This window comes from Macrobrachium rosenbergii, chromosome 14 (assembly GCF_040412425.1).
Source record: "Macrobrachium rosenbergii isolate ZJJX-2024 chromosome 14, ASM4041242v1, whole genome shotgun sequence".
Taxonomy (NCBI): Eukaryota; Metazoa; Arthropoda; class Malacostraca; order Decapoda; family Palaemonidae; genus Macrobrachium; species Macrobrachium rosenbergii.
Window position 1 is genome coordinate 45,536,475 of NC_089754.1, and position 14,021 is coordinate 45,550,495.

The 14,021-nt window shown below is 35.1% G+C and overlaps 1 protein-coding gene across 4 annotated transcripts in view; it reads left to right on the forward strand.

Moving 5' to 3' along the window:
• The first annotated feature begins 4,904 nt into the window (after window positions 1-4,904).
• Window positions 4,905-14,021, forward strand: part of Rcd1 (Reduction in Cnn dots 1) — a 35,423-nt gene continuing 26,306 nt past the window's right edge. For 3 of the 4 annotated variants that reach the window (XM_067116765.1, XM_067116767.1, XM_067116769.1), the window contains exons 1-6: window positions 4,905-5,092; window positions 7,944-8,060; window positions 9,337-9,525; window positions 11,454-11,590; window positions 12,768-12,971; window positions 13,818-13,945. In XM_067116765.1, coding sequence (XP_066972866.1) covers window positions 7,965-8,060; window positions 9,337-9,525; window positions 11,454-11,590; window positions 12,768-12,971; window positions 13,818-13,945 — 754 coding nt within the window. In that variant the 5' untranslated portion in view covers window positions 4,905-5,092; window positions 7,944-7,964. The remainder of the gene's footprint in view (window positions 5,093-7,943; window positions 8,061-9,336; window positions 9,526-11,453; window positions 11,591-12,767; window positions 12,972-13,817; window positions 13,946-14,021) is intronic. The other variant, XM_067116768.1, reaches the window with a different exon arrangement.

Consider the following 14,021-nt stretch of genomic DNA (forward strand, 5'->3'; position numbering starts at 1 on the left):
ACAAAACTGTTGCAGCAGAAAGTACTGCCCATCTTTCTGCCACATACCAATGGATTTAGTTGTTTAGATATGTTACTTCTTAAAATAATTAATAAAGACCTTTATAAAACGATCTTTTTTGGATATTGATATTAAAATTATTTATGATAAATTTCTGACTAAAGTTTATGATAAAAGAAGAGAGTTATGGAGGCATATGCTCGCCATCTTCTAAATTCGCAAAGATTCTCAAAATGGAGAAGATTTTGTATTTTATTGTCAACTTCCTGCTAATAAACTGATTGATAATAAATTTCCAACAAGGTAGCTGAAGAAACATAAATTTTGATTTAGGGAGTCTTGTACCATCCATAATATCATTTCAGTACAGTAATAAGTTAGATTGTTTGATTAAATTTTCTAGTAAGGTAAGTATATACTATGTAGAAAAAGGATAGCTAAATGAAAGTTGTAGGAAGTCGATAATTTTACAAAGGTAAATGGAGGATAACTTAAGAATTATAAAGTAACTAGCAGGAACAAAAATTAACAAGGACCAAAACATGAAAGTCACATGCAATGGCTGATTGAGTACCCTTTATGATATCATAAAAATTTCCTTTACTAATTTGGCTGCATTCGAAGATTATCAGTGCACTTGGTAGCAAAACAGGCTTTGTCCAGTTCCACATCAGTCTCGGTATTCAGGCTTTTGGCAATGCTTTCCCCTCATTCTGTTGCCTTAGTTGTGCCTCCAGCATTGCAGGTGCTGTTAGTTGTGTGGTGTTGCGCAGTGTATTATTTCTATGGCCCTACTTCGTCCTAAAAGAGCAAGGAAGGTGTTGATCCTTTAGAAGGAAAGCAGTTTCAGTGGTGCACACAGGTATGTGAGAGAGAAAAAGTTGTTTTTGTTTTTAAATGGCATATTTTTTAATGTGTTTAGGCAAAATACAAAAAACAAAGTGACACAGTACTCATATGGTAGTGTACTGTATGTACAGTATACCTATTGTACTGTATGTCGTGTATGAAAGAGAAAAAACGGGTTTGCTTTTTTCCTTGTACAAAGCGTATTTTTACTGTATAAATTGTTACTAATATGGGAAAATAAGATGAGAAATTGGCTTTTGCATCAAGCTTTCAGTTTATAGTGTGGTGGTTGTTGTTTATAGGCATATTTAGTGTTGACAGTTATACAGTATTGACAAGGTAGAGGGAGTAAGGGTACGAAGTTTCAGTTTTTTACCTTAGTTGCTATTTTATAATGTTTAATGTGCTTAACCCAACATAGTGACTAGTTGTACTCTGATGCCTTAGCATATATTCAATTCTGCATCTCTCAATATACAGTAATATAATATTATGTTTCTCTGTATTGTTACCATACTCTACTTCCTTAAATAGTAATTTACATACCATTTGTTGCTAATGTTGGCTTGCCACAGTATATGTGATAGTTAATTCTGATTAATCTTTAATAGTCATAATATCTCCAATTGATTTTAGTATGTCTGCTTCATTTCTATTCTTATTCTGAGTTTATTACTACTTATAATATTGCTTCCTTGTAGCTTCGTTGTAGTCTGTTATTTTCTATATCATAATATACTTCTTCATCTATAATTTCTTTAAGTTTATCTTACTACATAGGTTTCACAGAGTTGTTTGTTAGCTTCGTTACTTGATTTGGCCACAAACTTCTTTAAACTTTTTATTGTCATTTCTGCATCTCTCTTTTTCTTGCACCACTTGGATTTTCTTTTGAAGCTTTACATGCTAATGTCTTTTCTTTTATCACTTCCTGTACTTGGGTACCACTCCATCTGTCCTCACAAACTTCGTTTGCTCCTTTATGCTTTTGTATGTTACAAGATGATGTTTCCTCTTCTGGAAGCCTGCATTTGCAACAAATAGATCCAGTCCTTCCATCATCTCCATCAATCACTTACTTTCATTGTTTCTTTCACTGACTATTCTCTCCATGAACACTTTCAAAGTTCCCTCCCCAACATGACTATTCAAGTCCCTGACAAACAATTTAACCTCAGAATTAGGTATATTTCTAAGGTATTTCTGCAAAATTGCTCTAAAAATCTCTTTTTCCTCCTGACAACCTTGTTGTGGTGGATAAGCTAATAAGACTTTCATGATGTTTCTTCAAAAACCTGCGGAAATAAATCTGTCATCCACTCCTTACTATACACATAAAATCATCAGTGCCCCGAACATGGTGCACTGTAGGCATTACTAGTGAGTGCTTGTAGCGTCCCATCAGCCCCTAGCTGTACTCACATTTTAGTGTTTCATCTTACATCCATTACCTCTTCCTTTCTTCCATCTTGCTGTCCAAGCAAGATGAAAGTGCCACCTTTAGCTTCATGTTTCATCTCACCCATTTTCTGTATCCAACCACTTCAGCTCCTGCTTTTGACCTTAAGTGCTGAATGGCAGAAGTGCCCCAGTTCTTTTCTATATAGCCTAAAGTTCATGAGTGATTTATTAATTCATTACAGATTATAATTATTGGTTTAATTTTCCCAATATATTTTTATTACAACACCTTCCACAATTCTGTATCTTGGTTTCAACAACATTTCAACTGCTTTCATAAGAAAAATTAACAACTATACCAATGTTGCTATCAGTGGTAGACCTCATATCAATAACTGGAATATCTTTGTGCATCAGCAACCTCACTTTTCTTCATATGATGTTACTTGATGCCTTATTTCCAACAGCATAAGTTCTATAATTAGACCAGTCATCTTCCTCATAGCAACTTCCAGTAATTCATTCTTTTTCACAAGATTATCAGTTCTTGAGTCAACATCCAACAATTCAGTTTTCATGGTAAGATTGTCAATTTTTAGGTCAACATTCCAGAATCTGCTGTCACCAACTGGCTCTTTCCACAATTTTCCAAATTCAACAATTTTGTCATCACACTCAGCAGTTTATTTATCTGGCAGCTCAGTTTCATTCCTGAACACAGTAATTGCAGTCTACATTTTTTGATTCATTACAGTTACATGCATTCTATGAAAACAAGCAAGACAGAGCCAGTCTAGTTTCTTCATAATATCACTGATGACATCTAGAAAACATCTCCATTGATACCGCTCATCACGTTCATATCCTACACCCAATCTTTATATCTTCTTCTATTGGAAGAAGTAGTTTTGCTCCGCTCAGAATATGAGAGCATCCTCTTAAGTTGTTTAACTTTAAAAAGAGAAAATCTGTTATTGGAAATTTAATATTTTCTACTACAATGTTTATTGTGCCAATAAATGGAGGAGGTAAATAAGATACGATCAGAAAATGAAAATGATCCATTACTTTTGGGAATTCTCGTGTGCTCTCACTCTTTTAATGTTGATGATACTGGTAGTGACTCTTTCTGACATCGCAAATATTTAAAAATAGCTATAGTTATATGCCTGCTGTTTAGAGAGTTTGTCCATGTACAGCACATCTGTGTATTATCATCAAGATCCTTGTTCATTTGTGGATGTGCTCGTTTCAGCCCTCATATGGTCCATACAGTGTGGTCCATATGTTTCTCATTTAAAGATCATAGCTTTCCTGAATAATTTCTTCCATTTCATAACCACATTTGAATAGATAAAGCTATAGTTTATGCTTAAATATCTCTTAAGTCTTCACATCATTTTAGTTTTAGGGGTTGCTTACTAAATAGTTCTTTTCCCCAATATCTTTGTGGCAGCTAGGTTCCATAAATCTACATTTGTCCATGCTCTTAGATGCATCTATGTCTTCAGTGATATATGTTTGTAGATCTTTAACACATTTTAGTTTTTTGTTCTCAATGGAGATTTATATGAAAACTAAATTTATATTCTAGTCTTGCTTTAATAGGCATCAATCCTGTAGGGGGTTAGTTCTGTCAAGTGCACCTCACTTGGTGCACTGTAGGCATTACGTAAAGCTCTTTGCAGCTTCCCTTTGGCCCCTAGCTGCAATGTCTTTCATTCCTTTTACTGTACCTCTATTCACATTGTTATTCTTCCATATGACTTCCCACTGTCTCTAACAATTGCTTCATAGTGCAACTGCAAGGTTTTCTTCCTGTTACACGTTTCAAACCTTCTTACTGTCAATATCCCTTTCAGCGCTGAATGACCTCATAGGTCCCAGCGCTTGGCCTTTGGCCTAAATTCTATATTCCTATTCCTGTTCCCAATAGGCATTTAATAAAGCTCAACAAAGAAGAGTGTGCCCCCCCATTCTGTAGGGACGTTATTTATTATAAGTTTGGTTTCTTTGTTAATAATTAAACCCTGTAACAACATTGGTACACTATTATATATACAGGCTATTACATTAGTCTAGCACTGGGGTTACATAGTTATGTACAGGCATTTTTATTTAAAATATGATCTATGTCCTTTATTTTATTGATTGATATGAAACTTTATTACGTTTCTTTTTAACCCAGTTAATATACATTCTGTTTTTATAGCATGTACAGTAGGCATATGGGTAAAATTGTGTATCATTCGTGAAGAACCTACATTTAATTTTATGTTTTTTTAATAATTCACGCTAATTCATTAGTGTAAATACTACAGATACGGAGGTAAAAGAGTGCAACCAAACATTAATCTTTTAAACATTTCATACCACTGACCTCTTTAGTCACCCCAAGAAAGTCTGAATTTAGTTAATTTTCAACATTTGTTTCTTAAATGCTTCACTTGAAGGATTCACGGCGTGGTTATCGACACGAATACTTTGAAATAGATCTAAAATGTACCGCCAGATTATCGTTAATAGTTTAAGACATCCTTGTAAAGTCACATTGACGAAAATCCAATCTTGCATAACGGTGGCATGAGCCGTAACCTTTGGTAACGTGTGACGTAGACGCAAAGCCACTCAAGGACAACATTAAAGGTTTAACTTTATTAAGCATGACAACATTGTAGGTTGTACTGTCAGAGCTCTCGATGCATATCTGTCAACATTGCTAGTGTAAAGTTTTGTTATGGAATTGTATCATTGAATTGTGAAACGTTGTATTTATATTCACATAACGTGTGAGCTAACTATGTGAAGTAATTTCCGTAAGGAATATAAATAAAGGACTAAGGTTAGTGTATGAACAATCAGTAATAGTTTACAGGCCTAGGCCTACGACAGGTTCACGTTGGGTATTGCTGGAAAAAAGATGGTCCTTGCTTAGCTAAGCTTAGTTTATTTCTTAACCGAGGCCTAGCCCATATCATATTTCACCGTGTGGGTTGAGACGTAATCATATTTCACTGTGTGGGTTGAGACATAATCATATTTTACCCTGTGGGTTGAGACATGGTCACAGCTGACAAGCAAAGCATTCTTTTTATTTTTGGCAATTAATTTGATACCATAGGCTAACCCGACAATGTTGTTTTTATGATGTGCCCATAAATTTTAATACGGCCTATACTACTTGGCAAGAAAAGAATGGGCGGTTAAGGTAGGCTATTTTGCAGAACGATGGGATCAGGCTCAGTATTTCCAAGAATTAGCTCCGCATGGACTGTATGGAACAGTTCTGTAAATACAAAAGTCGTTAGGGAGCCATATGTTCAAGAAGGGATGGGTAAGGAAATTATTATAAAAGGAATCATACTAACCTAACATACCCTACCTACCCTAAACTAGTAGGCCATGTTACTTAGCCAGGGGGCTCCACTCCCAGACCCCCTGGTGAAGGAAACTCCACTTTTGGTATTATTTTACTTATGGACATTAATTACTTTCAACATAAAATATAGGTTTTTCTGTTGTATTATGATGTGATTTGCATGATTTTGAGGTTTATTTCCATCGCAAATGAATACTTATCCTTCCCCGGCAAATGATATACTGTATACAAAATTAATAAAATTACGACTTGTCAGAATACTGCACCCCCCTCTCCATAGCTAATATGGCAAAACTGTGTTTACTGATTACAGTTTTGCCGTATTAGCTATGGAGAGGGGGGCAGTATTCTGACAAGTTGTAATTTTATTAATTTTGTATATATTATTTGTCGGGAAGGATAAGTATTCATTTGCGATGGAAATAAACCTCAAAATCATTCAAATCACATCATAATACAACAGAAAAACCTATATTTTATGTTGAAAGCAATTAATGTCCATAAGTAAAATAATACCCCACTTTTTAACAAAAGTGCCCCTATAACACTGCACATACACAATAACAAAAATATAATCAGTTCTGAGGTTACTTACAGGTTAATTACAGTCGAGCAACAAAAAATAATAGTAAATTCTTGATAAGCAACCAAAATACTATAGAAAAAGTCAATTTCCAAGGTAATACCCAATGCGGAGCTAATACTTAGTTCTACCTCAGGCTCTGGCCTAACACTACCTCCAAACGGAAGCTTAGTCTATTGTTTCCGATGTTTAGGATATTGTTACTTAGGGTTAGGGGCCAGGGGTGGCTTGGCATGATGTCCTAAGTGAGGTTAGGAAGGTAAGGTCTGGTTAGATCAGGACATGACATTCTAGGAAAGGTTAGGTTTGTTTTCGTCTGGGAAACATGTTCCCACTCAGAGGTAGTGTTAGATAATGGAGTTTTTATTCTGTGCCATTAAATCTTTAGTATACTTGGAAAATTTACTACCTTTTTTTATGATTTTGTTTGTGTATCTATGTATTTTGTGTTTCTTTATGGTGCAGTATTTGCTGTCTTTTGCTTATGCTTTTATGTTCATCCCCAAAGGGGCTTGTACTAATCAGACCCCATTTTGCATGTTAATGGGTAGTCACCAAAACAGGTGGCCATGGAAATAGTCTTCAGTTTTACCAAATCTTCTTGATATACATAATAGGAAATCTCAATTTTTATGTTTATTTTAATAAAATTTTATTTTAAACTAGCTTATTAGGGTATTGCATTTGGACTTCAAAATATAATTTTCCTGTTTTAATGTGTGCTTTGTATGTTCTGATGTATGCCTCATTTGCGAATGACCTAACCAGCCAAACCTGACTTAACCTAACCAGGGGCGCCAGGTCTTTACCCTAGGGCATGATGTTAGTTTGAAAACATTTTGGAAACTTACCTTAATCTTAATGAGAACTATCAGTGGGATTAAGGTCCTTGTATTTCATTCATTTTGTGTTTTCCCTTGCCCAAAAACCCCACTTTCCCACTGTGTTCCCCTGAATTGTAAGATATAAGGTAGGGTCCATCTAGGCTATCTCTAAAGTACTCATTTGCTATGGAAATGAATGTCAGAAATGTTCAAAGAACACATTAAAATAGGAAAATAGTATTTTCAAGTACCAAAATAAAGCAAAGGTTTAAAGTAAAAGTTTGTTGAAACATTATTATTATGGAGCTGGTATTAAACTTGGTGCTCATTGGAAGTGGTTGTGGAATCAAAGATTTACCTCTTTCTTTTTTTGGTAATTTTGTTAATGTAATACTACCCACTCTGATGAACACCATGTTTGGGCCCAGCCCTATGGTATGGGAATGAAGGATATAAAACATAAACAAAAGAGAGTACAGTAAATATATAAGTAGCAGTAAATTTGTGATAGATTTTAGTATGATTATCTTATTAAACCTGAAGTCTTATCACATAATGCCATTTCTAACCAACCCCACATTTGTCCCCATTACTGAAGGAAAAATTTTTGAGCTGTTTACTTAAATTGTAAGTGGTTTCCCCAATCCTTGACTCACCTTCTGCTAGCTAGCCTAAATAAGGTTCCACAGAGGGGTAGTTTTTCCCAAAAATATTATGAAAGACTTAAAAAATTTTTATGTAGGATATATGCAAATTATATTGTATTTGCAATATTACCAACCTTCAACAACTGGACCAGTTGTTGCTGAAGTTGTATATATCTATTTATTGTAAAGACTTTGCTTGTATATCTATGAAATATGTAAATTATCCTGAATATGTGATATTTTACTGTAATGATTTTCAGGTGCCAGGACTTGGTTTCATCATGGGGGAAAAACCAGAGAAAGATGCCTTAATGAAAACCTTATTGACAACAAGTTCCCTTGTATCTTCAAGCCTCACTAGCAGTGCTCCTGTAAAGGTATGGTTGAAATTTTGTTGCTTAATAATTGAAAGCTGTAACATCTCATAAGTTTTGTACTTTGTGATATTAAACTGTAATTTTAGTGCCTTTTTTTTTTAATCATATAAACAATTGCTAAATTGTCAGACAACCATACTGTAGTAATTTGTTGTTTTTATATCCGTTTTGCTGATGTTATCACTCAAAATTTTCTTGACCTGGAAAACAAAAATTTCTCATTTTTCAAAACACGGTAATAGTTAGATGGAAAATTGTCTTAACCCATTGAGATCTTGAGGAGTCCCAAAATTTGCAAGTGGATAATCACACTGACTGCTTCTGGACACAATAGTAGTGTATTTTTCGTTTATTTCATGATCTAAATATTTGTTTTTTATGTTAGTATAATTTTAAAGCAGAAGTGCACTTTATTGCATTATGTTCAGAAATAAAAAAATAAATAAATAAAATTCATAATTGGAAATTAGCCAAAATCCTGGTAACAGGGTGGTTAATTGGTGGTGGTAGGAGAGTGAGTTGGGGGGAGGTAGTCCCTCTCACCTGCCATAATCTAGCATTTTTTCTTTGGCCATGGTTAAGATAAGACAGTTTGCTGTACTCTCTCTAGCTATATCCTTGAATCCCTTACTCACTGAGTGCATATTTGTTTGTCTGTTTTGGGCAAAAGATGTTTCCCCCTAAGAAAAGTATTTGCAGAGGTAGGACTTCCAGTCATGACTTTCCCAGTGAAGATTGTATAGTAGAAGAGGTTCGGCAAGAAGCAAAGGACGTCCTTAAGAAATTTGGAGGTATCTGCTGTTGACATAGCCAGACCTTTTCAGTCGCTCCCCACTGGACTGCTGTTCCTTATCTGACGGAAGAAAATTGCTGGGCCAAAAGAAATTATTCATTTTTCAATGATTTTATTGGAAAAATACTGGGATTGATAAGGAAACAGAAATGATGAGTAATAAAGCAATCCATTGAATACAGCAGTGTGGGAAAATGTGTGAGAATTTTTATGCTATAGAACTAGGAGTATGACAGGCACGTGGCATGTTGGTACCTATATGCATTTATCTGTCTACTGAGGAATTTTGTCATCCACAGATTAATTTAGATGTTCATTATATTTATTTGGAGTAGTAGCTTTGTTTGTAGAATTTTTACAACAGACAAATTGTAGTATATGAGCACTTCAACATTATTGTAGTAAAGAATCTAACATTAAATTAGGAGAAAGTGTACACTTGTAGAACTTTTTCATTATTTAAGACTATAACTCAAATTACAGAGCCAAGTTGGCATGGGAACATCAGCCATGAATCCAGTATCATTTCGCCGACCAGCTTCTACTTCGAGGCCTGGATCACCCCGAGCTGGTGGAATGGTGTTTGGTGTTGGAGATAATGTTGATGTTAAGACCAAAGGAAATGATCCCCATGCTAGATTTACATCAATGCTTAGACTGGCAAGTGGTCAGGTGTGTAAAGTTTTGTTATTTGTATATTCACATTTTGAGTATACAAATACGTAGATGGTTACATAAGGCTCAATTCATATCTTGTGAATGCGCCATTTGGAGGAACACCTGTTCTTACCTGTCGAGAGTCCTATGAAAGAGGAATCTGTTTGATTGCATTTTCTTTAAGGGAATAAGTAAAATCTTGCTAGTTTGTTATTCTTATTGCATGTATTCTTGTGAAAATGCCTTGCCTTGATAATTTTTGTAGGTGTAACATTATTATTCTGTATTTTACTTGTACTGTAGTACAATAAACCCTGATCTTGTATGTACTCACTTTTTTTTCTTTGGAATTTAATCTTTTGCTATACAAAATGTGGAGGTGTAATATATGGAACTTATTCATAAAATCATGAGAGCAATTAACAGGTTCCACTCAGTACGTGTATCATTTGCTTCACTGCAAATCCATAACGTGTGCCACAGCCTAATTGGTGCACGTGTACGTGACATTAGACATCAAATTCTCAAAGGTCAGCTGCTGCAGGTATGTTGGTCCACGCACATCTGGTCCATCCAGGTTCCAGTGGCTGTACAATGATCAATGGAAGGACTTCATGTTTGTTTCTTTTCTGTTGCAAATCTTCACCTTGTATAGAGATATACCTTTAGCAAATTATACCTTTGGCAAAAGCTGGTCTAGTCATCGAAGCTTGGTGACTAGGTGGTCAGCTACCAGTAGTTGAGTGAGGCTTGGTATATTGTATTACCCACTCACTTGACTATAGATATCACTTTTTCTTGGTCATACTGTTATACAGCTGTCACTGATACTGCCTAACTTATATCAAGGCTGCTGCTGTTGAAACATTTGACTTTCTTTTGGGGAGTCATTCTGTCAATGACCTTGTCCTGTTGAATCGCGAGTTAAACCTCTTTACGGATTGAAGTGATATTTTAAGATTGTTTCTTAATCCCAAAAGGGGACTGCATTGGTTTTAATAGGTTTAAAGGATACTTGTTTTCCGGTACCTTTGTACCCAGCATCCAAAAGGTATGTTTGCTTCATCTGGAGAGGCAGGCTTTTAGCAGTGTAGAGCCTTGGCTTTGGTATAGCTACCATTTCATAGGTCCTTACCAGAATCTTGCACCTCCAGAGTTATATGAACATAATGTGTAGGATAGTGCTTGTAGTTACCTTGACAACTGGCTTGTCATGCCCTCTTCAGTGGCCATTTTGGCAGTCTCTTGATTAAGTGAAGAAATCCAGTCTGGACCCTACTACAAGTGCATTATATTTAGGTGTGTAAATGTACGCTGAATGGCTTAGCCCATTCAGTTTAAAATATTAAACCACCTGAGAAAAATTGAATGGTGTTATTGACATTTAAGAGCTTATTTTATCTATTTCTTGATCTTAGACAAACTCTGTTAAACTCTTTATGGAACAGTTGGAAGCCACTGTTGCATTCATTGTAGAGATTCATCTTTGAGTTTTGCAGACATGAAATGTGTCAGAATTGGAAGTTTGCACGGATAAAAGTTTCCCCTCAATCCTCAAAATCTGAACCTACACTGAATCACTCTAGCTGTCAAAGAGGGCAGTTTATTTCTGTTATCAGTCCATAAACATTTAAACCTTGTTGCAAGAACAGTTCATTTCTACAATACCATCTTATTCTAGGTTACTCAAAGCTGGTCGATTACCTCTAGAGCATGTGCTTGAATCAGTATTCAGAATGATACAGTCATTATACCGTATGTTAAAAACGTAATACAAGATATATGGGAAAAAAATTAGAATTTTTATATTTAAAAGTGTATCAGCTATTTTTTAAGTAATTTCCCCAGATTTTACATGTGCTTTTTAACAGTTTGTGATAGATTTTGTATTGACAAAATTACAGTGAATGATTATGAAATTCAATTGTTTTTTTTTTCCTCAGGAAAGTGAGTCTGATATAGTGATGTTAGATCATCCCTATGCCAGGCCTTGGAACTGGCGACCTGAATTATCTCAGGCTAGACCTCGGAAAATGCTATTCATGTCAAAAACTCCTCGTCAGACACGAAGCAGCCCTGGGTCAGTAAGCACTAATTTAGTTAATAATAAGCTAATGCTTATTTAAGGTTGACAAATTTAAATTGCCCTTAACATTTCCATTTCATGTGATGACAGAAAAGTAACGGGTAGTTGTTTTTAGGTTTACTAAGTCGAGCTTTTGTATGAAACTTCAGTAAAATTCAGTTTGATTGAATAACAATTACAGTACAAGATAGTCTGCTTGCTGATATGCAGCTACACACATACATGCCATCAGACCTTGGGTTCCAGGCAGGTAAGAACATATATCATGTGTTTTGATGTTATTTATAACGTGACATACTAAAGTTTCTTTGTTTTATGAGATTTCCCAGTGATCTCAGATTTTTTACATTTCATTTATAATCATCTTTGTTTTACTTTTCCTTGTGGAAATGAATCATTAACTTTGAGTGCTAAGCATATAAGATTTGAGGCATGATAATTATAGTTCACTAACACAAGCACAAATCTCTGGCAAACATACACAAACAGCTCTTACACCACATTACCCCAATTTTCCCTGAAAAGGTGCAAGGTGATGACACCCCTTGAACTAAAAGCTCATTTATCAGTTGAAGCACACTTGAAAACAAGGTCACTAATACAGTACTAGATTATTAACACTTTCCTTGAATTGTTTAACACAAAAAAAAAAAGTTTTGGGAACTCTTAGTGATAGCAGTGTTGAGGAATCCTAATTCAAGGCTAGCTTAAACATGAAATATAAAGACTAATAAAGTAATGAAATTCTGTGAAATTCACTTACAGAGGGTCAAAAGAAACCATCCCTCATAAACAGCAAAGATCAGGTATTTAATCAGGTCCCATAAAGGGAGTAAGACGATTGTTGGTCCTCTTCATGGTAAGTATATATCAGTTAGCACAAATTAATAAGGGAAAGCTAGAGAGAAAAACTTAGCATGGGTAAAACAGGCACAAAATTGAATCACACAAAGATAATTAGGGAGAGCATTGCTGAGTTGTGAATGCTGCAGAATTGCATGACAAAATGATTGTCGATATTGACCAGTAGAATGGGTCTGGCCATATGAAGTGGGTGAATTCTTTTCAAAAAGCTGGTGTGATTCGGTTTAGTTCAACATAGACTAGCGTATCATATGATCAGTGGACTGTAATGAACAAATGTATAAAGCTTTAGTTTTTTCACTTTCAGATATGATGAACTAAGTGATGTTGATGGTGAACCATCACCACTGCCACCATTGCCTTATGACTTGAGCAAGGCTCAACAAGTAATGAGTGAGTGTGAAAGGCATGTTGTTTTTGCTCGACTGGATCAAATAAAAACTGACAATAAACCAGAAGAAACCAAGTCAGCAGATGATGATGAAGAAGATTGGGAAGAAAAGATTCCAAAGTAAGTGCAATTGTTACTCTTTTTCTGGAAGAGCAGAAGGCACAGGTTCTAATGCTTGTGATGAATTCCAAGGTGGACTCAGGTAGATCCTGCAGGTCTCTTTCCTTACAAGTAAATTGTACAAGAAATTGTACAACAGCTTAATCCTTCCTATCAAATGGCAAATTAGGTATATTACAAGTACAGTAATAGGTTGGTTCTTGTAAAGGACATTTAAGCATCTGAAGCATGTTTTATGCAGGAAATGGGCTGATTATAATATTGGGTTTGTATGAATGTTAATTTTACTTAATGTTTAATTTTGTGTTTAATAATTACAACTTCTTAAGTTGCAAGACATGTGCAGTGAATTGCATTGTTTTATTTTTGTCATATGTTATTGTACTGAATCATAGGCAGTACATACTTTATGACTGTACTTACCAGAATCTGGAGGAAATACTGAGATCTCAAAGATTGAGGAGGTTTAGTCAAATGAGTTGGCTAAGGAGAAGCTAAACAAAAGCAGCGGGCATTTAAGTAGCAAAGTAAAGACTTAAGGGAAAGCACAGGAAAACATGGAAAAATGAGGTAGAAGCAAGCAGGAAGTGAACAGAACTGAGAAGAATGGAAAGAACTAATTGAACATCCAACCCCATAACTGAAAACCTGATGTAAAAACATTTGTGATGATGTACATGTAACTTTTTGGTTTAGTACTAACCTTAGATAAGTAACTTTGGGTCTGTTTTGCAATGATTGTACACTATAAATGTCTTCCTTATTTTGTTAGGGTCACTATGGGTGAAAGTAAATGATGATTTGATTATATAAGAGGATTTTATAATTAATGGTCATTTCTTTCAGGATTGGCTGGACAGACCCACAGCAGAACCTTTTCAATAAAGTGGTTGAAATTTTAGATGCTGACAGATTAAGTCGTTTGGCCCTCAAAAACACTCACAATGAACCAGTTTCAAGAAGAGCACAAGTTGGTTAGTAAATCTTATAATTTTCTTTTTCCATGACACCTAAGGTTCTTGTACGTTATGAGGTCATGACTCCAGCACT